General features: G+C 33.0%; 1 protein-coding gene across 1 annotated transcript in view; it reads right to left on the minus strand.

The window, feature by feature from the left end:
* The window catches only part of LOC111044357, a 125,821-nt gene that overhangs the window by 15,045 nt on the left and 86,148 nt on the right, over nucleotides 1-24,628 (minus strand). The window contains exon 3 of the mRNA XM_022329484.2: nucleotides 11,826-11,950. Coding sequence (XP_022185176.2) covers nucleotides 11,826-11,950 — 125 coding nt within the window. The remainder of the gene's footprint in view (nucleotides 1-11,825; nucleotides 11,951-24,628) is intronic.

Here is a 24,628-nt window from a genome sequence, read left to right on the forward strand (position 1 = left end):
TTGGATGAAATCTCTTGTAGTGGATCTAGACTCATTTATTACATATGTACTTTGAGAAGCCGTACATAACATCTAATTTCGAAGTAATTCGTAAGACAATTTGAAGTCAGCTTATTTCCTTACTTACTACCAGTACTTAATACCTAGATTATCATATGTCTCTATGATATGCAGAGTGAGTCATATGTATGGGAACCCTTCAATGAGTTGGAGACTGTTGTAGATATTATTCTGTAACTTTCAGGATAAGTTGGTTATTGGTCAAATAATCTACCTTTTGACGTACAACTGAATTTCAACCCCTCATGAGGGGATGACTTAGGGGTTGTAACTCAAATTTTATAAATGTAAACACCCATTGTGTGGTACATCATTCTAAAGGCCTTTTTAAAACAAGAAAGGTGACATCGATAAAAATGTTCTATGATTCTTGTATCCAGAATGACGGCTGATTGAAATTTTAGTTTTTAAAGAAATGAGGGGTTGTAACTCAAATATTTTGAATTTAAACACCCATTGTGTGATACATAATTTTGAAGGCCTTTTCAATACCGTACAAGAAAGTATTCAATACATTGACATCAATAAAATGTTCTATGATACTTTTATCCAAAATGGCGGCTGATTAATCTTTATCAATTATTTCTTCAAAAACTAAAACTACAATCAGCCGCCGTTTTTGATAAAAGTGTCATAGAACATTTTTATTGATGTCATCTTTCTCGTATTGAAAACGCCTTCAATGCAATGGGTGTTTGCATTCAAAGTATTTGAGTTACAACCCCTAAGTCACCCCCTTATGAGAGGTTGAAATTCAGTTGTACGTCAAAAGGTAGGGTATTTGATCAATAACTTATCCAGAAAGTTTTTGTATTATATCTACAACAGTCTCCAATTTATTGAAGGGTCCCCATACATATGAATCACTCTGTATAATACGATGAGTCGAAATGGAATTATCCTCTGTTTGGTGGAATTGAAACTAGAAACTGCTTTCAACGCTGAAGCAATTCAATTGAATTTAATATACATTTGAATCGACTTCAACTAATATTGAAAGTCACTCCTCATTATTCAATATTATTTAGTATTAACTCACCACTTCAAAGTTCTACGGATACAGATATTTCACATCAGAATATTTTCCATTCACCAATAATGAAGAACCTGTATAATAATTATCATTTCACATATCCAATGAAAGCTGTATAAATAAAACTAAGGACCTCTGCTACTGCGAATAGGAGAACTGAATAGCAGAAGGAGATTAGAAGTACCCATTTTGTAAATGTATTCCAGGTTTGACACAGTAAAACTAGTCCTATCTTGAAATAAATGCTCAAGTGAAATGTATTCTTGACATATTTTCCCTTGAAGGCCATTATTATGGTATTGAAATGGAACAAACTTTGCTCACTCTGGTCATAAAAACAAAAACACCACAGATAGGTGCACAAAATGAGATAAAAAGTGATCCTACTAAGTTATTCACTATTTAATCGTGAAACCTGAGGACCTGCTCCTACAATTTCATTCCCTCTATCAAATTGAACCGTTTCATTAAACTTACTTGCAATGTAAACAAAACTCAAAAATTGGTGCTGTCATAGACACAATATTAGGTTAGTATGCAATCAGAATATCATTAACAATATCACAAGCTTTTCTAAGGTAGCCTCTCAATGCACGAGCTTGCTTGCTGAATCCATAAAATCCTACACAACATGTTTTTTGAGATCGAATCCTGATTTTCCACTTTGATTGCCCTTATTCGCTTGTATGATAATGATAATCATCATCAGCCTTAAATATCAGGTTTTTACAGTCATATTCAAATTCCTACCCTGGTTTACCCAATTTTCTCCATGATAACAATAATCATTCTCTCAACAATAACACGTTTTTTGGAATGTTGATTTGCTTTTTTTATTCTTGTGTTAACAATAACCATTATCTGACCATATCACGTTTCTGGCCTGTTTATAGTGTTTTCTCCCAGTTATAGCTAATAGGTGGTTTTTATTCTCTATAATAAAAATAATCATTACCTCCGCACTTCAGTTGGTGGCACACACCTGAGGTAAAAAACCAATCGATACTTTGTTGGTGTTGCTGATCCCTCCCTAATCGTCGCTATGTAAACCGAAATCCAAATTGGAAAAGTTGAAACGCTCATCGCCTGTACGTGAGCGCCCGGAACACACCTGTAAATCGCTTGGATGGTGTGTGAGAAGATATCGTATAGAACCGCCGAATTCACCTTCGGACCCTCCAGCTATAACCGCCTTCATTGTAAGCCTCTTACGAAGCAATTACGAGGCACCACATCTATACACTGACGTCGATACAGATATATCGATATATAACGGCACAAAAGCTGGAATAGTGTGGCGCCCGAGCTCCGCCATTGTTTTATTGTCTTTCAGCAAAGGCTTGCAGGTAGGTGTAGTCGGAAAAGCGATAAAACAGTTTCCCCAGTTTTCCCAGTTTGGCCGCCAAAAAGGCTTAAAGGCCCCCCAAGCAATTGATGTTTTATTAGCAACACCTTCCGTCCGGCTAAACAGCCGAGCTTGTGCTCTCTACCACCCTCTTCTCACTCACTCTTTTACTGTCTCTCTCTAGCTAAGCCCACACGCCTGTAAAAGCCGTTCTATGTTATACTATTTTCAATGCCCCTTCAATTTCCTCATCAAATTCCATTAACAAGGACTCCATGCTGTGAGTTTTCAGGGTGTTCAGTTATGGTGCTATAATATCAAGTCTGGTTATAGTTAGGAGAGGTTATTTATATTGATCGAATCTATCAATAAAGTTGAATACAATACTTGTATTTGGCATCACTCATCACTCATTTCTTGAAGCAAGCATTGTGATTGAAAGGAAACTTTGAAAGAAATCCACAAACCTTTCAGTTTTAATATTGAGTAAAAAAATCCGCCAAAGTAAGGTTTTCTTCGAAGATTCCCTCCATATAAGTCGTGGTTACGATATAGTATGTATAAGTGTTGATATTGTTTTGTAGTTCTGATATAGCCTAGAAGTGGTGCTGCATATACAATATACACAGATTTCCTCCTTAGAAGATGATGAATGAATTGAAGAATCTGAACGCTGAACCACTGAAGTTGCTAAGTGTGATCAAGCATCCTAGAAATTAAGATCTCAAATAACAGAGGTCCTTCTCAAAAGCATAGTGACCCTCTAACCATGAGAGAAACAGGTTCTTACAATAAACATCACAGTCATAGTAAGCTGCAATATGAAAATTATGCGTGTAAGGGCCATATGCTAACACTACGTTTAACGTTAAACCACGTTTACTTGTAGATAGATGCATCTATCATAATGTGTTTCATACGGGGTTTAAACCGAGTATCTGCATACGGGCTCAAGTGGATCATTCATGTAGTATAGGGGCATTTTGAAAAGATCTCGGAATGGAATATTCAACAAGTAAATAAAATATAAATCTCAGTACCCTTTTTAAATTATTTTATCACAACATGTTTCGGACATTAATGCCATTTTCAAGTCTTGAAACTAGACTTTTCTAGTAAACTCAAATATGTTATTACTTAACATTGAATAACATTATTACAGACCGGCAATATGGCTTCAGGAGTGACAGATGTATTTCTGATGTGATGTTTGATGTGAACAAAGCTTTAGTGCTGTGTCAGGTAATTTGAAAGCTCTGAAGAAAAGTCTTCAAACTAGACTCTTCTAGTCTTGAAAATAGCATTAATGTCCGAAGCATGTTGTGATAAAGTAATTTAAAAAGCGTACTGAGGTTTATATTTTATTCTCCTCCACCTACTGTTTAAAGAGCCTACTTTACTCCCTGAAGCATAATACTAAAGTGTCACTTCTTCGATCTCGGGAGGAAAAAACAGAAAAACTCCCTAGAGCGTAAAAGTGACTCCATTTAAATAACATGGGAAGCATCTCTATTTTAAAAACTCACATTTAAAACAGGTTATGAGGTCAAAGCTCAGATGAGGAAGCATATAGGGTAGTCATTAAACCAACTAAATTCAATACCTCAACGAGACATTTAATCAATATATGAAATATATGTTTCATGCTAAAATTATTACAAACTTCATATCAGTATACTATAAGAATATATAAATATTTTTTTCTATATTCCATGTTATTCAAAATACCAACCAAGGAATATTCCTCATTAACTAATTAAAGTTGGACACATTGACACCACCCATTCAGCATATTGGTTACGTCACAGAATCTGACCAATCCTGAATTAATATGTAAATTTGGTGAGACAAAATTTGAAGAAGAAACTCAAGTGAAAACTAGAAGAGGAAGACTCGAGGCCTTTTTGCAAGAATCATCGGTAGGATGCAGACCTAGTCCATGTACTTAATTGTTAAAAAGCTTTAATTTCTGTTTAATGTAATTCAATCTTTGTCTTTCTGTTTTAATAAGTTGTTTTAAAGTTCCTATAATAATTGGTGATACTAAAATTTTCAATTCCATTTAAATAAACCCTGAAATTTTATTAGTGAGGTCTGTTCAACGTTTTTCGCCACGCGGAAGGATCCAGCCTGAACGATATATTCTACGGCCGAATATATTTCGAAAACAAGAAACGGAAACAGAAGTCTACGTAAGTTATTCGAATATATAAAAGGGGATCCCCGTTAATCTACGAAAATTACACAGCGTATAAATTCTTCCATTTGAGAAAAGTCATGACTATAGTTTTAAGGGTACAAAGTTATCATAAATGATTTTTTATTGTATTAAATAAGTTTAAATATCCACGCTGTACTTAGCCAAAAGGTCTATTTTCCTTAGGCGAAACCACACCCTGATAATAATTTAAATTATTCATTTATTCCATTTTCTGAATTATAATTTTGTATTAAAGTAGGGGTAAAGTGAGACTTCTGGAGAAAAGCTGCCCCAAAGCTGCCCCAAAGCTGCCCCCAAATCTGCCCCAAATCTGATTCTTGGTTCTAACCTTGCCCAATCCAATGTAATCTGATCTAACCTAACCTAGCCATACCCCTAATCTCACAATAAACCTCAAATGAAGATTTCCCACTTTTTTGGAAAAAAAAACTAGATCCAGCTTTTTTTTATTTCTTGAATAACTAGGAAACCGTTAATTTTACAAAAAATCTACAAGAGTAACTTTTTCCAGTAAATCTAATAACGAATCCATTGACACCCCATTTGTCAAGATTGAACAAAAAATAAGGATCTCATAGATCCAGTTTTTTTTATTTCTTGAATAACTAAGAAACCGTTAATTTTACAAAAAATCTACAAGAGTAACTTTTTCCAGTAAATCTAATAACAAATCCATTGACACCCCATTTGTCAAGATTGAACAGAAAATAAGGATCTCATGGGAAAACTAGATCAGCTTTTTTCAATTTCTTGAATAACTAAGAAACCATTAATTTTACAAAAAATTTACAGGAATAACTTTTTCCAGTAAATCTAATAACAAATCATTTGTCAAGATTGAACAGAAAATATGGAAAAAGTGGATCCAATTTCTTGAATAACTAAGAATAATTTTTTTCAGTAAATCCATTATTTGTCAAGGGATCCTAACTCTGAAACTAAGCAACAAGCATTTTTATGTTGAGACCCTTTCTTAAGCAAACCTCAGCACTAAACCCCCCCCACAAGGGGGGGGGGTTGGGGGGTCTTGACCCTCTGCCTTTAACCTGAACTACTTGAAAACTCACCTCAGGTTGTATTGAACATTTATTATAAAAATAGATCATGAGTGTTGATAAATTTGGTCGATATTTGTATGATAAAGATAATAATAGATATATTAATGTTGATATCAAAAATTTGATTCAGAATTTTTTCCATTTTTTACAATGTATACCATTAGCTGCAACTTTCATACCAAACATCAATCTCAATAATGAAAAAGAATGGAAGTATATGACTGATCCAAACTTAATCCAACAGTTCTCACTTTCTTCTGGAATCTCTTTTAAAGAATGGTATGAAAAAAATGTAATAAATATAGGTGAAAAATCTTAGGTTTAGGTGAGTACACCCAGAAAGAAATTGTAGATGTAGGTTAGTACACCCAGAAAAAATATAGGTTTGGTTACCCAGACCAAGAATATTATTCAACTTTAATGAAAAATCCAAGCTCATATAGATAGCACTATATCATCACAGTCAGTATTTTGCTTTGAAAGAAGCTGGTAAATTGAATAATAATATAAAATGCTTTAAAATTAAATTTGAAGAAAATGGTTGAGATCAAGACAAGAACAATTCTACAAATCAATGGGATGATACTGAAGGTAAATATTGATACATTTGTAGATAATACTTTTGATTTGAATATTGTCTAGTTCTTTGTTATTTTATAGAAGATTTATAATACTCTTTTTACTGTTTCACTCAGTGGTGTATATTCAAACTCATTATCATAGAGGATTAAACAGTAGGCACTGGTTTTTTCTGAGAAATTATTTGTTGTTTCCAATGTCAACTTTATGTCTATTGCACCAGATTTCAATAGTTCATTTTGCTTACTACAGTCTATAACAACCAATGGTGCATATTCATTGAATGTTTTATAATCAATTGATGTACTGCTGTTATAAGGATAGTATTCATTTTGGAATTCAGAGAACATGTGATACAATAAATGTTTATTACCAACAATATTTTCATAGGGGAATGATTGAGCATTTAAATAGAGATTAACATTGTTCAGATTACAGAAATCGAAATGTGACCTGTTAGCAGTTATAACATTTTTCCTATTCTTTTGTAATCCAAGAATAATAAATCTAAGTTGTCTTAACTGTCCATTGAAGATTAGTAGTTTCAGGTAATTGTGGAAATTCATGCAATTCCCATGACCTGAATGGAATGGTAATTGGTATATCACTATGTGTTAAACTCAGCAGATCAAGACGAACAGTGTCAGAAGCATGTATGTAGGGTACTTTCCATTGTAGTTTTGTAATATCAATTTTCACCGATTTTGCTGTTTCCGATTCAATACAATTTAAGTCTGATGATGATCTTAATAGAACAATTTCCTGACAAACATTTGATAGAACTTTTCTATAGTCTTCCATTACACCTAACCACATATCCAAAGGAATGCAAAAGCAGAATTTATCCAAACTTTTCCATCCAGTCAACTTCCATCCTGCATTCTCCATAATTTTTTCATTGAGTTTTGATTGACGTAGATAGTTTTTCATGGTTGTTGTCAATCCTACATTACGTGTGCGATCAACTTCAACCCCTCCCAATTCATATCTGATTTCATCAAATAGGTATGCAACTCCATTATTGATAAGTGAAAAGTCCTTGGTTTCAACATCATTCTTATCTTTCACTTTGATTTCGCCTTCAATTATGAGAAAACTTCTACTTGGAAGTGTATAAATATCTTCTTGTTTTAAACTAATTCGAATTTCATCATTGTAATTGAATGTCTGTTGAATATATGGTGTGTGAGTGATATACTCATATTTGGTAATACTCTCATCAAGATGTACACTCTGATCAACAAGTAATATATCCAACTTGACTTCTTTCTTATACATTTTTATTATATATATTTTTCCTTCTCAATACAACCTGAGGTGAGTTTTCAAGTAGTTCAGGTTAAAGGCAGAGGGTCAAGACCCCCCAACCCCCCCCCCCTTGTGGGGGGGGGGTTTAGTGCTGAGGTTTGCTTAAGAAAGGGTCTCAACATAAAAATGCTTGGTGCTCAGTTTCAGAGTTAGGATCCCCTTGACAAATAATGGATTTACTGAAAAAAATTATTCTTAGTTATTAAAGAAATTGGATCCACTTTTTCCATATTTTCTGTTCAATCTTGACAAATGGATTTGTTATTAGATTTACTGGAAAAAGTTATTCCTGTAAATTTTTTGTAAAATTAATGGTTTCTTAGTTATTCAAGAAATTGAAAAAAGCTGGATCTAGTTTTCCCATGAGATCCTTATTTTCTGTTCAATCTTGACAAATGGGGTGTCAATGGATTTGTTATTAGATTTACTGGAAAAAGTTACTCTTGTAGATTTTTTGTAAAATTAACGGTTTCTTAGTTATTCAAGAAATAAAAAAAACTGGATCTATGAGATCCTTATTTTTTGTTCAATCTTGACAAATGGGGTGTCAATGGATTCGTTATTAGATTTACTGGAAAAAGTTACTCTTGTAGATTTTTTGTAAAATTAACGGTTTCCTAGTTATTCAAGAAATAAAAAAAAGCTGGATCTAGTTTTTTTTCCAAAAAAGTGGGAAATCTTCATTTGAGGTTTATTGTGAGATTAGGGGTATGGCTAGGTTAGGTTAGATCAGATTACATTGGATTGGGCAAGGTTAGAACCAAGAATCAGATTTGGGGCAGATTTGGGGGCAGCTTTGGGGCAGCTTTGGGGCAGCTTTTCTCCAGAAGTCTCACTTTACCCCTACTTATTAACTTATTTTTTGCCTATTTAACTAGTGCAGTTTATGACCCTTCCAAGGGCTATTATCCATTTTATTTTGTTCAATCAAAGAGTACCAAATTTTCACATAGTATTTATAATTTAAAGATTCAAATCAGCTATCATTCAATATTCATTCTGTATCGATTAAAAATCATAATTTGTAAAATCTGTTCATTAATTTACTCAATATTTGCTGTAAAAGTATATCTTCCAGAATATATCCATATTACCGTTTCATTAAACTGGGTTTACTTCATTACACCTCCAAATTCGTTCTTTCTCGACTGACACATATTGATCGTGCAGGACACATCCTGTTTTGCAATAGTCAGACATTATCGAGTATAGTATCTATTATTAGACTATTATTTCTTCTGGTGGTAAATGGTGGTCGATTTTCTTATCAAACAATAAACCTTTTTATTGGGAATATCCCGCAGAATCAAATAAAAAATCGACTGCCACTAGCCTACCACACCGAGGTGAAGTGAATCCTGCATTATCAGCCGATCAGCGTCGCAAGGAGAGGTAATAGATCGTATAGACGGTAGTAGAATTAAACTCGGTACTCGAAATATTTACTATTTTGGTTCAGCATTTTGCCTTCATATAACCCATAGTATTTATCAGAGACCCGGTTCGCATGGATTTGCTATTCTGTCTGTTGTTTTATGCGGTCTAATATCTTTCCCAACTACAGCACAATTATTGGATTCTGAATATATTAGTCATTATTTGGAGAAAAAGTTCACTCCTAAATTACTATCTCTGTCTGATCCTAGTGACAGCATTAATCATACCCAGCAGATTCAAATTGAACTGTATTCTATTATCAAATTGGATTCAATTCCATTTCACCATATAATCACCTACAGTGTTAAGCTAGAAATTCACCGTCCTTACTTCGGCTACCTTCGGCTACCAAACCTCCTATTGGGCAAATTAATTTTTTCAATCTGTTTCATCCGTACACCAGTCATTCTACATAGATACTCTGAATTAAATGATACCAATAGCCCGGTCAAACGAAAGCTGGTCAACCTAACCTACAACTACATACTGTTAAATTATAACCTCAAATACTGTAATTGTTCAATTATTTTCTTTAATCCAACCATTTTAATTATTAATTCCCTTTTTACTGTACATCCACCCACCTCCACGGAACAAAATAGGCTGCAATATTTGCCAACACAAGGTAAGACCTTCTATACGAAGAAATCGTACTCATGGTTGAACGATAATAATCTTAGTTTATTGTCTTAGGATTCAAATTATATATTTCCGTGTCCCCCCCATGGAGCTGGATTTTGACACATGACGCTTCTACTGGGGCGGATCTGTGACAATATACAAATAACTATTTTTTTAAAAGTAGCCCTAAAGAAAAAGTCAACAAGTTATATATGCAGAATAGTAGAATAATACTGAAATTTATATGTAATGTAATCGAATATCGTTGTAAATTCAAATAAAATTGTTAATATTGACAGTTCAAACAAAGTAACTTCAAATATTATTTCTGAATAATAAAATTAGTTACAATTTTGATATTATGGAATTGTAGGTCTATTAGGTGACTCACCTCCGACAGTGTACAAGCCACAGGCAACAAGTGTCTTGTGGTCAGCATTGCAATGGCCGACCAATGAGAAGAGAGTGGCAGTCAACATCAGAACCACACTCACAGCTGAGAACGGAGTCGACAATCTGAAAAAATGGAAAAAATTAAACTATTACCAATAATGAAAAATGTGCATAGGACATCGCTGAATTTACAATACTAGTAGTTCTGTGAACAATAAACATCACAGTCATAGTATGCTGCAATATGAAAATTATGCGTGTAAGGGCCATATGCTAACACTACGTTTAACGTTAAACCACGTTTACTTGTAGATATGGTTGCATTTATTATAATGTGTTTCATACGGGGTTTAAACGAACAGTTAACATTTCTCTGTTTAAACCGAGTATCTGCATACGGGCTCAAGTGGATCATTCATGTAGTATAGGGGCATTTTGAAAAGATCTCGGAATGGAATATTCAACAAGTAAATAAAATATAAATCTCAGTACCCTTTTTAAATTATTTTATAACATGTTTCGGACATTAATGTCATTTTCAAGTCTTGAAACTAGACTTTTCTAGTAAACTTAAATATGTTATAACTTAACATTGAATAACATTATTACAGACCGGCAATATGGCTTCAGGAGTGACAGATGTATTTCTGATGTGATGTTTGATGTGAACAAAGCTTTAGTGCTGTGTCAGGTAATTTGAAAGCTCTGAAGAAAAGTCTTCAAACTAGACTCTTCTAGTCTTGAAAATAGCATTAATGTCCGAAGCATGTTGTGATAAAGTAATTAAAAAAGGTTACTGAGGTTTATATTTTATTCTCCTCCACCTACTGTTTAAAGAGCCTACTTTACTCCCTGAAGCATAATACTAGAGTGTCACTTCTTCGATCTCGAGAGGAAAAAACAGAAAAACTCCCTAGAGCGTAAAAGTGACTCCATTTAAATAACATGGGAAGCATCTCTATTTTAAAAACTCACATTTGAAACAGGTTATGAGGTCAAAGCTCAGATGAGGAAGCATATAGGGTAGTCATTAAACCAACTAAATTCAATACCTCAACCAGACATTTAATCAATATATGAAATATATGTTTCATGCTAAAATTATTACATACTTCATATCAGTATACTATAAAAATATATAAATATTTTTTTTCTATATTCCATGTTATTCAAAATAACAACCAAGGAATATTCCTCATTAACTAATTAAATTTGAAACGGGAACTTCATCATAGTGTTGTAGTCGAGTTGGCGGCCATTGTTGTTACAACGTTTGCCGACAGATAGCGCTGTCGGCGGTAAACTGTGTGATTACAAGCCAGCTGTTTAATTTTTAAGTTATGTTGTAACACATTTTACTGGTCACGTGAGTTTTTAAAAATTATTTTATATGCAGTTCTTTTCTAAATGTAGGTGGAGGAAAAATGTTGTGTACATAACGAGTGAAAAATGTTTCTCCTCCTTCAGGAAAATTGTTGCTTCGCCTCGGGCTTCAAACTTTTCCCTCAGGGAGAAAAAAACAGTACTTTTCACTCTAGATATACAAATAACTATTTTTTTAAAAGTAGCCCTAAAGAAAAAGTCAACAAGTTATATATGCAGAATAGTAGAATTGAAATTTATATGTAATGTAATCGAATATCTTTGTAAATTCAAATAAAATTGTTAATATTGACAGTTCAAACAAGGTAACTTTAAATATTATTTCTGAATAATAAAATTAGTTACAATTTTGATATTATGGAATTGTAGGCCTATTAGGTGACTCACCTCCGACAGTGTACAAGCCACAGGCAACAAGTGTCTTGTGGTCAGCATTGCAATGGCCGACCAATGAGAAGAGAGTGGCAGTCAACATCAGAACCACACTCACAGCTGAGAACGGAGTCGACAATCTGAAAAAATGGAAAAAATTGAAACTATTACCAGTAATGAAAAATGTGAATAGGACATCGCTGAATTTACAATAGTAATAGTTCTGTGAACAGTAGACCTCACGCAGTATTCTCATCCACAAGTACCTGATTGAAACTATAGACCTTAAGGAAATACAGCAATAGACTGGCTTCTCCACACATATGTGTAATCACTTGTCAGCTGATTTATGATGAATAATTCTATAGTCTAATTTTTACTCCAATATTGGCGTATGAATAAGACTCCTTTTTCCTTTTATATTATCCTTGAAATGCTAAATTTTCAAAAACCTTGTATATACGTCGACGCACAATCAAAAAAAGGAACATACCTGCCAAATTTCATGAGAATCTATTACCGCGTTTCGCCGTAAATGCGCAACATAAAAACAAATAAGCATATAAACATTTAGACATTTAAACATTTAAACATTTAAACATTTAAACATTTAAACATTTAACATTTAAACATTTAAACATTTAAACATTAAACATTTAAACATTTAAACATTTAAACATTTAAACATTTAACTTTAAACATTTAAACATTTAAACATTAAACATTTAAACATTTAAACATTTAAACATTTAAACATTAAACATTTAAACATTTAAACATTTAAACATTTAAACATTTAAACATTTAAACATTTAAACATTTAAACATTTAAACATTTAAACATTTAAAATTTAAACATTTAACATTTAAACATTTAAACATTTAAACATTTAACATTTAAACATTTAAACATTTAAACATTTAAACATTTAAACATTTAAACATTTAAACATTTAAACATTTAACATTTAAACATTTAAACATTTAAACATTTAAACATTTAAACATTAAACATTTAAACATTAAACATTAAACATTTAAACATTTAAAATTTAAACATTTAAACATTTAAACATTTAAACATTTAAACATTTAAACATTTAAACATTTAAACATTTTAAACATTTAAACATTTAAACATTAAACATTTAAAATTTAAACATTTAAACATTTAACATTTAAACATTTAAACATTTAAACATTTAACATTTAAACATTTAAACATTTAAACATTAAACATTTAAAATTTAAACATTAAACATTTAAACATTTAAACATTTAAACATTAAACATTAAACATTTAAACATTTAAACTTAAACATTTAAACATTTAAACATTTAAACATTTAAACATTTAAACTTTAACATTTAAACATTTAACATTTAAACATTTAAACATTTAAACATTTAAACATTTAAACATTTAAACATTAAACATTTAAACATTTAAACATTTAAACATTTAAACATTTAAAATTTAAACATTTAAACATTTAAACATTTAAACATTAAACATTTAAACATTTAAAATTTAAACATTTAAACATTTAAACATTTAAACATTTAAACATTTAAACATTTAAACATTTAAACATTTAAACATTTAAACATTTAAACATTTAAACATTCAAACATTTAAACATTAAGAGAAATGCCAAACCGTCGACTTGAATCATAGACTTCACTTCGCTCGGTCAATAAGTTTCTAAAATCAATGTGATACAGAATGAAGTGGGTTGGAGCCAACTGCAGATGACACGATCATAAAGGGTATGAGAAATTGATACCATTCTTACAGTATTTGTGATTGATGCTTGTAATTATCTACTTGTCTACTCTCTACTGTATTGTATTTAGATTGCTTTCATGTAGAAAACAACTAGGATATCACGAATGGATATTTTCAATGGGATGCTAATATTGTGATACACAATCATTGATTTCATTTGTCATGAAATCCAAAGAAGAAAAAATTGAGCTAGGTGCAATCCAGATAATCGGAAGCCGGATTATCTGGATTGTAGTCTGGTCCTTATTCTTTTATTACCATCAGCAGTCATGTAGATATAGAATTGCTCTATTAAAAATCAGTTTCTCCACACACATCTTTGTGTTACAGAATTCTAGATCACTCCAAATCCCTCTAGCGCATCTCAACGCAATAAAAATGTTTCACAGCGGGGAACGATCAAAAAAGCTATTCAATTTTTCAGTATGCCATACGCTATTATAATAGACAAGCCGGCAATTTTTTGAGGGCAGGAAAACTTGGGCTCTAGACAGGTGAGAATGATATAACAGGACAGGCTTCAAAATGAATAGCTGGCGCTTTCACATCCATAATAAATCTTTCTCTCTCACGGGTGATTTATCCATTCAAAAACACAACCGCTGTTGTGCACAAAGCAGCCGGCTAAAAAGAGTACAGGCGCACGCTGCTAAATGTAGTACAGCGACCGGTGGGGGAAATTGTCGTCCCATGAAAGACCCCTCAATACAATACACCGATTAATTGTTACCGGTTCAGGTAATTGATTGCTTTCCACTTTTTCCACTAAACGATCTGCTGCCGACAGGAAAGTTACCGCCGAAATTGAGCGACAGTTTAATCTCGGCTAAACGTTGGTCAGCTGATGTGGAAGCGCTTTTTGATTGGATGACGTGGTCGAAAGGCTGAGCGATTATGCCAGTAATAGGGTTATTCAGAGGAAGGATTTAGTCGAGTTTCCTGGGAGAAAGTTGTGCGTGAATACGCAAGACCTGAATTTATTATCAATCTATCTGTTATAAGGAAAATGAAGTTATTTTTCATTATCAATAATAATAATTTCTCAGATTGCCAATGAAATGCAACCAGAGGAGTTTATTGACAAAACATATATATAATTATTATATTATGCATGCAAAAGTTGCTGAAATACTAAACTCAGTTCTAATTATGATACCCTACAATAATAATATGTGTCGGGGTGATCATAATATTCTTTCCTAAAACATGAATAACAATAAGAAGAGAATCTTCTTACTGGCTCATTTTATAAGTGTAAGTGGTTCTCTCTAATTGTTGAAACTGAAGTACTTAATCAGATAGTGAATTATCATAGAAAATGTAGTAAATGGAAATTAGTGACTGAATATATTGGTGAAGTGTTAGATTATTTGAGATTAGTATATGACCACTGAATTATGTCTATATAATCAGCAAATCTTTTCTCCTGTTAACACTCTTAAATGAAATACGTACTCATCCATACTTGAATGAAATTTCGTTTGGAATATACTATTTATTATTCCATACCTGAAATTATCAGCCTATCTAATGTGATTTCATATTATCTAACAAAGTTTTCAAATTCCAAGTCTCATATTATTCAACTGATGAACAGTTCAGTAATTGATTGATTAATATTAATTCAATTCTCCTTTGCTAGGTTTGAAAAGACCTATGGCAAACAGAAAATTATATAAATTACATAAATTTTAACATTGCAATATCGAGTCACAAGAATACTGGGAAAACAAAAATTGAAAATTAGAGTTAGTAATGGAGTTTTGAATTATGAAATTACTAATGAAAAAAATTAGAAAATATTAATGATGATCAGAGTTAACAGTCAGATTTGATAGAAATTGTGAGTTAGTATACCTATGACATTTCGTATCCCGTTTCGTAAACTGCATTCATCGAATTTGATAGTTAGTTGTACTATAGTTTCAAGACTTATATTTCCTTATATTCCAGATTTAGTATTCCAGTTCATGGAATTTATTTGAATGCAGTTTCACAACTGTCACCATCTATTTTCCATTCACTTCTTTCTTCTATTAACAACTACATAGTGAAATATCCTAAATTAATTTAATCAATTCAACTCTCTTCAATTTTTTTTTGAAACAGCAGACATCATGAGTTAGTTTGGCTTGATTACATTGGCATGGTCAACTCAACGTTAGCAGCATGGTTGTGAGAGAAACAGAAATTGCAATGGAGGCAGTCGAGATTTATGTTCGGGGCGTTCCCAGCCCGAGGCTCTGAGGGACATGCGAGTGTCCCACAGGAAAAAGGACCGTCCCGGGAACCTCCCTTGAATAATTTTTTGAAATTGAAGTCTTGCAACTGATTTTGTAGCTCATCAGAGGCTTGCTGTCTACAAGTGTTCATTATAAAACGTTTCGTAATCTTGTTGAATTCTCGTTGATTCTATTCATTCATGCATTATTTTGGAAAAAACTTTTCCATGATTATGATGATGTTGCCCTGAAGCTTTGATCAATCTCACTGATGTTCGTTTCAGAATATAGGTATTTTTGTATTTTCTCATTGTATTCAACTGTACTCTATTATTTATTTATTTATTGGATAGAGCAAACAATACAATAGTCGGGAAAGAAAAAACATGCCATTGCCCAAAACTTCTTCTATTTCCTAATTTTGTCACAAATAGTCCAAATATTATGTAGGTTATGTTTATTCCAAATTCAACACGAAATCATCAATATGAAACTATAAATCAGCATAAAACAAATAATTTCAAATTTGGATAGATTGATAATGAGACTTTCGTAAAAACATGAAACAAACATTGAATATTATTTATTTACTCATTTATTAGTTGATACAATTACAAATCATATGAATATGATCGGGATAGAACAACAGGCATGGCCCAAAACTATTCTCTTCCCAAATTTTGATACATGATAATAACATGTCCGAAAAAATTGGTTATGTTCTTATTGTGGGAAGTTAAGACAGTACTGGAGGTATTGTTCACATACATATAGTAATGTATGAACACGGTGGGACAGTCTATATAGTAATGTGGAAGTCCAGAATGTTTATAGAATAGTCCATAGCTTTCAACAACGTGCGTCATATAGAGATCTAATCAAATTTTATGGTCAATATTTTAAAAAAGAGCAGAGTTCTTAGAGAACAAGAGAATATAGATAATGTGGAGCAGAATTTGAACGGTATATGAATATTATAGGTATGCTACTACACAAATGATGAAGGTGATTTAAAAATATAACCTTTTATCTTCAGGAACGTCTAGTATATAGTGATGTCCACATTATAATGGCAGTGGAGAAAGATAGCGGAACAACGTTGCCGATCCTCTGTCTTGTCAAAGACAGATCCTTCTATAGACGGTAGCTGATACAGTTTTATTGATGTAATATTAACTCTCCATTCTCGTTTAAAATAATCAATTATATTTATTAGCAAGAAATTATATATTTTTCAATGAAATATTTTGTTTATTAGCTATCAATTCTACATTTCTAAAAGACGATCTGGTGACAGAGTAGAGCGAGAAAGAGATAGAGCTATCCGCTTTGTTGAATGATAGACAAGGATAGCAATACAATTACTAATCAAACACTGCCTTTATAACGTGGACCACACTATACGCCATTTATTTTACGGCAGACTTCCTTGTTATGCAGGTTGCATAACTTGCCCCTTCATTCAAGGTGCAAGTAAAACAATGAAACAATCTTCAATCTATATAAAATATATTGTAAATATTTTATACATAATATGAAATGAAATAATATTTATAGTATGATATGTAATAAAATTGAATATTTAACAATATGAAAGTAACGTGGACCTCACTATAGTATGTGAATGAATGTAGTTTCATGTGAAAATGGTTTTATGATTCAATTAAACAATCAATATTTGTCTAATATTGAATAAATGAATAGACGGAACAAGAGGATAATGGAAGAGTTCAACGTAGTCAATTAAGTCATCAACCAAAGTCAATTCATGTCCAAACAAGAAAGGCAATCTTTATAGCTTGTATATTATTTGGTCTCAATAAATGTCCTACTTGGTTGCTCATTAATTAGGAGGGTGATTTCCTGGCATTGTAAGAATATTCATTGAAATATTCAACATACATTCATCATAGAATAGAACATTGACACAAAGAATGTCATTACAAAAATAAAATAAATGAATATTATTTCAAGTCTCATATTAATTTTGGGTATAACTCTTTCGTTTGATATTTATTTTTTTCGAAATACAAAGATCTCTCGGCTTGGTGAAACATTCATAATAGTACTCTCAACAGTATACATAATAGCACTACTCAATAAGTCTGATTCATGTACAGTATTGTTACAAAATCTCACTGATAATAATTATTTATGAATTTACTGCTTTGTCCTGACCTGAATTCTCCAACGATTCCACAGCTAAGTATTGCAGCTTGTGGGTTTATTTCTTAGCACTATTATAGATCTGGCTCCCCAATATATTAAGAACCTCCCACACTACTCACATTCTATTTTCTATTCCTTCTCTTATAATGGCCTTAATCGCAGGCAATAAATCTTCCAGTACAGCTCTCACCTCAGAACCATTGCGTATTTTTCAAGGCAGTTTGTATTCGCAAATATATTCGCCTAATAGAAAAGATTTTGCAGCGCAATGGAGTGAAGAAATCCACTGTGAGGCAGATTTTTTTAAATTCTCGCCTCAAACTCATACAAATGGTTCATATGAGAATATCATCTAGGGTTTGCCAAGTATGTTCCTGGAAAAATAATCAAAGTCATATCTCATCAAATTAATTACAATCAATCTTATTGATTAATTCGATATTTATTAATAAGCAATGAGTACGGGATCATTCAAGGAAGAATACTCTTGGATGTATAACCATGGAGAAACAATAGCATAAGTAGATATCCCATGGTATAGGGCGTTTATGTCGCAACTTTTACTGTTATCTCAAGCTGATAGTCCACGTAGTTCTTTGTTGTGAAGCTTTATGACGCTGGTAGTCTCTCATATTATGCCGTTCATACACTCTTACCCGGTCAAAACAGTAAAAATCGACAATAATCGACAGTAATCGGCTTGAGATAACAGTAAAAGTTGCGACATAAACGCCCTATACCATGTGATATCTACGTACGCTATTGTTTCTCTGTAGTATAACTCATTCCATACTATGAAAAGTGAATAGAAAAAAAAATCAAGAACGATTAAAGACTGGAGATGGATTACAATGTAGCCTATTAAAAAAATGAGCCTGTAGTTCTCAGTGGAATTTTGAAATGAGTGCGACACTATAGTGAGGTCCACGTTATAATTGCATTATTCTATTAACTACAGTGTTACTATCCTTTTCTAGCTGTGCAACTTTGCCAGATCGGTTTTCAACAATGTAGAAATATAGTTAAGCAACAAAATATTTAGTCTCAATCATAAAAATTCATTATTGAATAATTGAAAAATATACTTTCTTGACGAATTGAATATAATTATTGATCATTTGAAACTGGAACGAACAGTTAATATTACATCGGATATGCCAGTATCAGATATCTTCTATGTAAGGTAGCTGCTAGGCAAAGAATCGGCAACGATGTTTCTCCAACCTACACTCCTATCTTTCAACTCTGTCATTATACTGTTGACCGCACTATAGATATGGATAATGTCACGGTGAGATTCGCCAAACAGCTTTGATAAGCAACTTTCTATAATAATGAGCTAAAAATTACGACTACCCACCTTTATTGGCTGTTGAAATAACAACAAAATCTATGATATATTCATTTATTAAGATCTTGATTCACAAACAGTTGTAAATGGTTTTAAAATAACCTGAAACAGCATAATGAATGTTTGTTTACAATAAGGGTTAGTTTTCTCGATGCAAACTGAGCCGGCTACCTTATCAGTCAGCTGATAACCGGCGTGTCTGTTACTGATTGTTGATTGCTTGCTTCGATTTTCAATTTTATTATATTGTTTATTGTATATTTTGACCTGCTGAAAAATCTGCTCATTTTTTCCCTATATTTGTTTTGCTTGTTTTCTCGTTTTTATTTGTAAAATTATTTATTTATTCTATATGGCACACCTGAGTACATTTCTTTATTGTAGCCATCCTATTGGTAGATTGTTTTTCTCTGACCAGTGATTGGTCATTAACTGGTCATGTGACCTTTTCTTTCTCAAGCCTTGCTTCTCAATTTCTGAGCATTTCAATGGATAGTCGTTTGTAATTCCTATTTGTTATCTTTCCGTTTTGAATGTTTCATTGTTGAATTTTTGTAATGTGTTAATTCAATTAATGTAGAGTTCCCGTATCGTTAGAATTGATTTGGTTACCAAGTCTCAGTTAAAAAGGAAGTTATTGAAGTCGCGAGCCAATACATAATGAAGCCTATGATGCCATGCAGCCTGACGAAAGATGCCAGCCATGCAATGAACAAATTTTCATGAGTGAGTGCTCGTATATTATGGGCCCATATATGAGAGTGTTTTATGATAATATTATTTCAAAATCTCTTTGACTCAATTTTCCATAGACAAACTGGTATATCGTTGAAAATTCTGACGTTACACTGTCCAGACTTGAGTCGGGCAACCCTTGGGCGAAAGCACTACATGCTCATCCTTAGCAAATTTATAAACTTGAAATAACTCAATAAAATTCAAATTATATTGTTTATTGGCTTAACCCTACATTATCAAATTCACTTATTTATTATTGAACAAATGATATTCATATATGATTTAGTAGATTTCAATAAATGCAACTTGTCATCACATGTTGTTAGTGACCCAGTGTTTGACCTTGCTTATAGCTTATTTATTTGCTAATATCATATCCATCTCAGAGGTCAATAGTAACCCATAATCGAGTTACTTGATCTTGAGGAAATATGGTACAATTAATCCTTTGATTAATTGTCAGGAAAATAATCTAGTATACTCTGGACATTTTTCCCTATTTCGTGTGACAAGGATATTTCCTGAGACGGGAGTACAGAAGCCGGGTAGTCAAGTGGCTCAACCCGCAAGAACCACTCACCAGGCAGGTTTCCTTCCCAAAACAGGAGTTGAACCTTCAGATAAGTGCCGCCACCGACAGGAAACTGGTATTAAACACCACAATACAAAATGATAAGGAATGCTGAAGAGGGAGAACAGCAACTTATATAATACAATTGAATTCACACTACAATTTATACTTTTAATACAATTAAATTCACAAAAAACAATTGCTCGAATACAATTTAACAGAATATTGATCAGTGGAATACAATCTTAGAATTTGAATCTTAGATGTCATCGGATAACATCTCAAATTAGTATTATGTGAACCGGAATCTTTCAAAGATGAAGAGGTACAAATTCATTCATTTATTTATCCATCAGCAGAGCCACGAATCTTGAAACTGTATAATCAAATCTCGATATGATTGGGACAAGACTGAGCTCAAAACTGCCTCACTGCCAAATTTGATTGTTAAAATCAATGTATTTATTCAATCATAAATATCATATCATCCGAGAAACATATCTAAATTCAAAAGTAAAACTGGACGCCGTGTGAATAGCAATAAAATTCCATAATGGAATGAGAGGAGGAGTTAGCACTTATATAATTGAATTTGAATGAAATTGACGGTTGTACATCTTCGCGAACTTCTCATTGAAGTTTTATATTCTCCAATAGCATAATGAGGACTGGAAGTCAGACTCATAACTTGAAGCTCTGAGTTCATCACTACAGAATTCTTATTGATGGAAATCAATCACGAATATAAGAGTGATTATTAGAAGAATATTCACTAATGAATATTCTAGTGTTGTTGGTTATCCATCTTGTTTTCACTATTATTATTACTATCAAATTTTGTAAAACTTTAAAGTGAAAAAGCACTCACATTCTTTGATGTGGCGACGTCCGTTTCGTGCTGGTATTGCACATTTTCAAGCCAAACAGAATGTGCAATACCAGCACGAAACGGACGTCGCCACATCAAAGAATGTGAGTGATTTTCCACTTTAAAGTTTTACAAAATTTAATAGTAATAATAATATTCTAGTGATTATTAGAATGTAATAGTGATTATTGAAATCTATCTTGGATATCAGCTGGAAGCTCTAAGTTCATGACTACAGAATTTTGATTGTTAAAAATCAATCATAAATATCATAGTATCCAGAAAATATAATTATCTGAATTCAAAACTTAAACTGAGAGCTGTGTGAATGGCAATAGAGTTAGCAATAGAATACCAATAGCAATAATAGCATTATCATTTTGATAATGTACTTATTGTATAAATGAATAAAGAATAAAAAAAGAAAAAGAGTTTCATTTGGAAATGGGAGGAGAAACTACTACATATTCTATTGAATACAATTTGAATAGAATTGACGGAGAACATCCTCGCAAATTTCTCATTGAACTTCTACATCCTTCAATAGCATAATGAAGACTGGAAGTCAGAGCTGGAAGATAAGTTCATTACAACAGAATTTCATAAGGAATGGAAGTAAAAGCTTCAAATGTATTACATTCTCCATGAGTATAATAAAGACTGAAAGTCAGATTCAGAACTGAAAACTAAATTAGAACAGAGGGATAGAAGTAAGAGCTACTGATATAACTCAAATGATCAGATTCAGAACTGGAGGCTACGTTCATTACTACGGAATTCTATAAGGAATGGAAGTGGGAGCTACTAATAGAATTCATTGAATGGAATAGATGAGCTGAATACAATATGCAGTCGCAGAATTATTCAACGGGTTACATTTCGGATAAGCATCATGTAGACTGAAGATGTTGAACGCTGATGAAGTGCAAACAAAGAGAAGATTGAGAGCGCCGTAAATATTCAAGTTGAACTGCCATCAATCAGAAATGTAGGCGGGATTTGCGAGCGGAGATAAAGTGGGCCGCGCACAGATGAAAGTGATGAATACTGGGGGGTCTTATGAAAATCAAGTCGCTGAATTATTGTCTGCAACTGTCGAAAGACTCGTTTCTTGGTGGCTGGCAATGGAGGAAAGTCCCCAGACAATCGCAAACTTCACCTTAGCATAGTGGCAGAGCTGAGCCCAGAAGTAGCGCTAAGTCTTCTTTCGGCGCTGCTTTGAAACGCGGCTTGGCTCAGTTTTTGCTGCACTTCTGTCGGGTATTGCGTTCCGTTTGAGAACGAGAATGAGTGGAAGGAAGGGGAAGAGTGAGAGGGGATAAGGAGGAGCAAGAGGATGAGGAGGAGGAGGGTGAGGAGGAGAAGGAAGAGAAGGTAAGAGAGAGTAGAAGTAGGATGATAAGGAGGATAAATAGGGTAGAGTGGAGGAGCAGAAGAAGATGAAAGAAAAGAAGGATGAGAAAGAGAGGGGGAGAGAGTAAAAAGTGAACGAGTTGGAGGATGAGGAGATGATATAAGAGAGAGCAAGAGGTGCAAGAGTAAGATGATAAGGAGGATGAATAGGATAGGGTGGAGGAGCAGTAGAAGATGAAGAAAAAGGAGGATGAGGAAGAGGAGGAGGAGAGAGTAAAAAGTGAACGAGTAGGAGGATGAGGAGGTGATATAAGAGAGGGTGTAGGAGCAGTAGGATGAGAAGAGAAAGAAGAATCAGAAGGACTTAGAAGAGGACTGAAAAGGAGAGAGTGAGAAGAGGAATAGTAGGAAAATGAGGAGGTGAAAAAAGAGAGGATGAAGGAGAAAGAGAAGAATACGTGAGAGGAAGAGGAGAAGATGATGAAGGGGGTAGAGGCGGAGAAGGTGGATGTGAAGGAGGAGGAGAAGTTTGCACTCAGACAGATAAATCACCGAGAGCGTTCTACAAGTTTGGATGACGGTGTTGAGACAGTGGAGTGCGCGACATGAAACTAGCAATGAGGAGGAGCATAAAACTAGAATTGAGGAGTAGGAGGAGTTGCGATGAGGAAAAGGAGGTTCATGAGAAAGTGAAGGAGAATGGGGCGAGAGAGAAAATTGGTGGAAGGAGTAGGCTAGTAGTAGATGGTATAGGAAGCATAGAATAAGAGGAAGATTGAATAATGTAGTCGAATACTAATAATAATGAAAAAGGAATATGATAGGGAGAAGGAATATTATAGGAAAAAGGAATATGTTACGAAAAAGGAATATGATAGGTTGTAAGATGTAGAGAAAAGGTGGATTAGGAGAGAGGTAGGAGCGAATTAAGGGAGAGATAGTAAAAAGACACGGGGATGACAGAAAAAGAAAAAGAAATAGGAGGAAAAATATAAGGCAAAACAAGAGAAGAAAGAAAAAAATGAGAAGAGAAAGAGGAGGCAGAATTTGATTGAGAAAGGAAGTAGGAGAATAGTGGTAATCAATTGCAGAGAAATAAGAAGACAGAAAAGGAAAACAGATGATAGAGGAGAAACAGAAGATTCGACCCATTAAAATTAGCATTCGCACATTCTACATATGGGATTACATAATATATACATTCTGTGTATGGAAATACGAATTTTATATGAATAGAAACTGTAAAAAAACTAGAATTACCTAGTTTACATAAAATGCAGCCAGTTCAGACAGAAGATTTGATCCATTAAAATTAGCGTTCGCACATTCTACATAATATAGAAATACATATTATATACATTCTGTATATCGAAATACGAATTTTATGTGAATAGAAACTGTAAAAAAAGAACAAGAATGACCCAGTTTACATACTATGCAGCCAGTTCAGACTTATCAAAGAGAACTCAAGACAATTGAAGGATGGAAACTACTGAGATATTGGAACTATTTTTTTTCTAATAGTAGCGCTCATCAAATTTCCATCTAGCTGTTTACCCTGTTGTCAATATTTGCAGTAGCAGAAGTCTTCGGGGTGGATTACAGCATTCAATTTGGATTTCGTTTAATAATAATAAACAATTGAAGGAAATAGAAGTACAAAATACTACAGAATCTACTGTCCCCGAGTAAGATAAGTCTCATATTATGTCTGTATTTTATACTTCAAGGACCTTATTATACTCAAGATCCATTGG

The sequence above is a fragment of the Nilaparvata lugens genome, chromosome 8, assembly GCF_014356525.2.
Source record: "Nilaparvata lugens isolate BPH chromosome 8, ASM1435652v1, whole genome shotgun sequence".
NCBI classification, from domain to species: domain Eukaryota; kingdom Metazoa; phylum Arthropoda; class Insecta; order Hemiptera; family Delphacidae; genus Nilaparvata; species Nilaparvata lugens.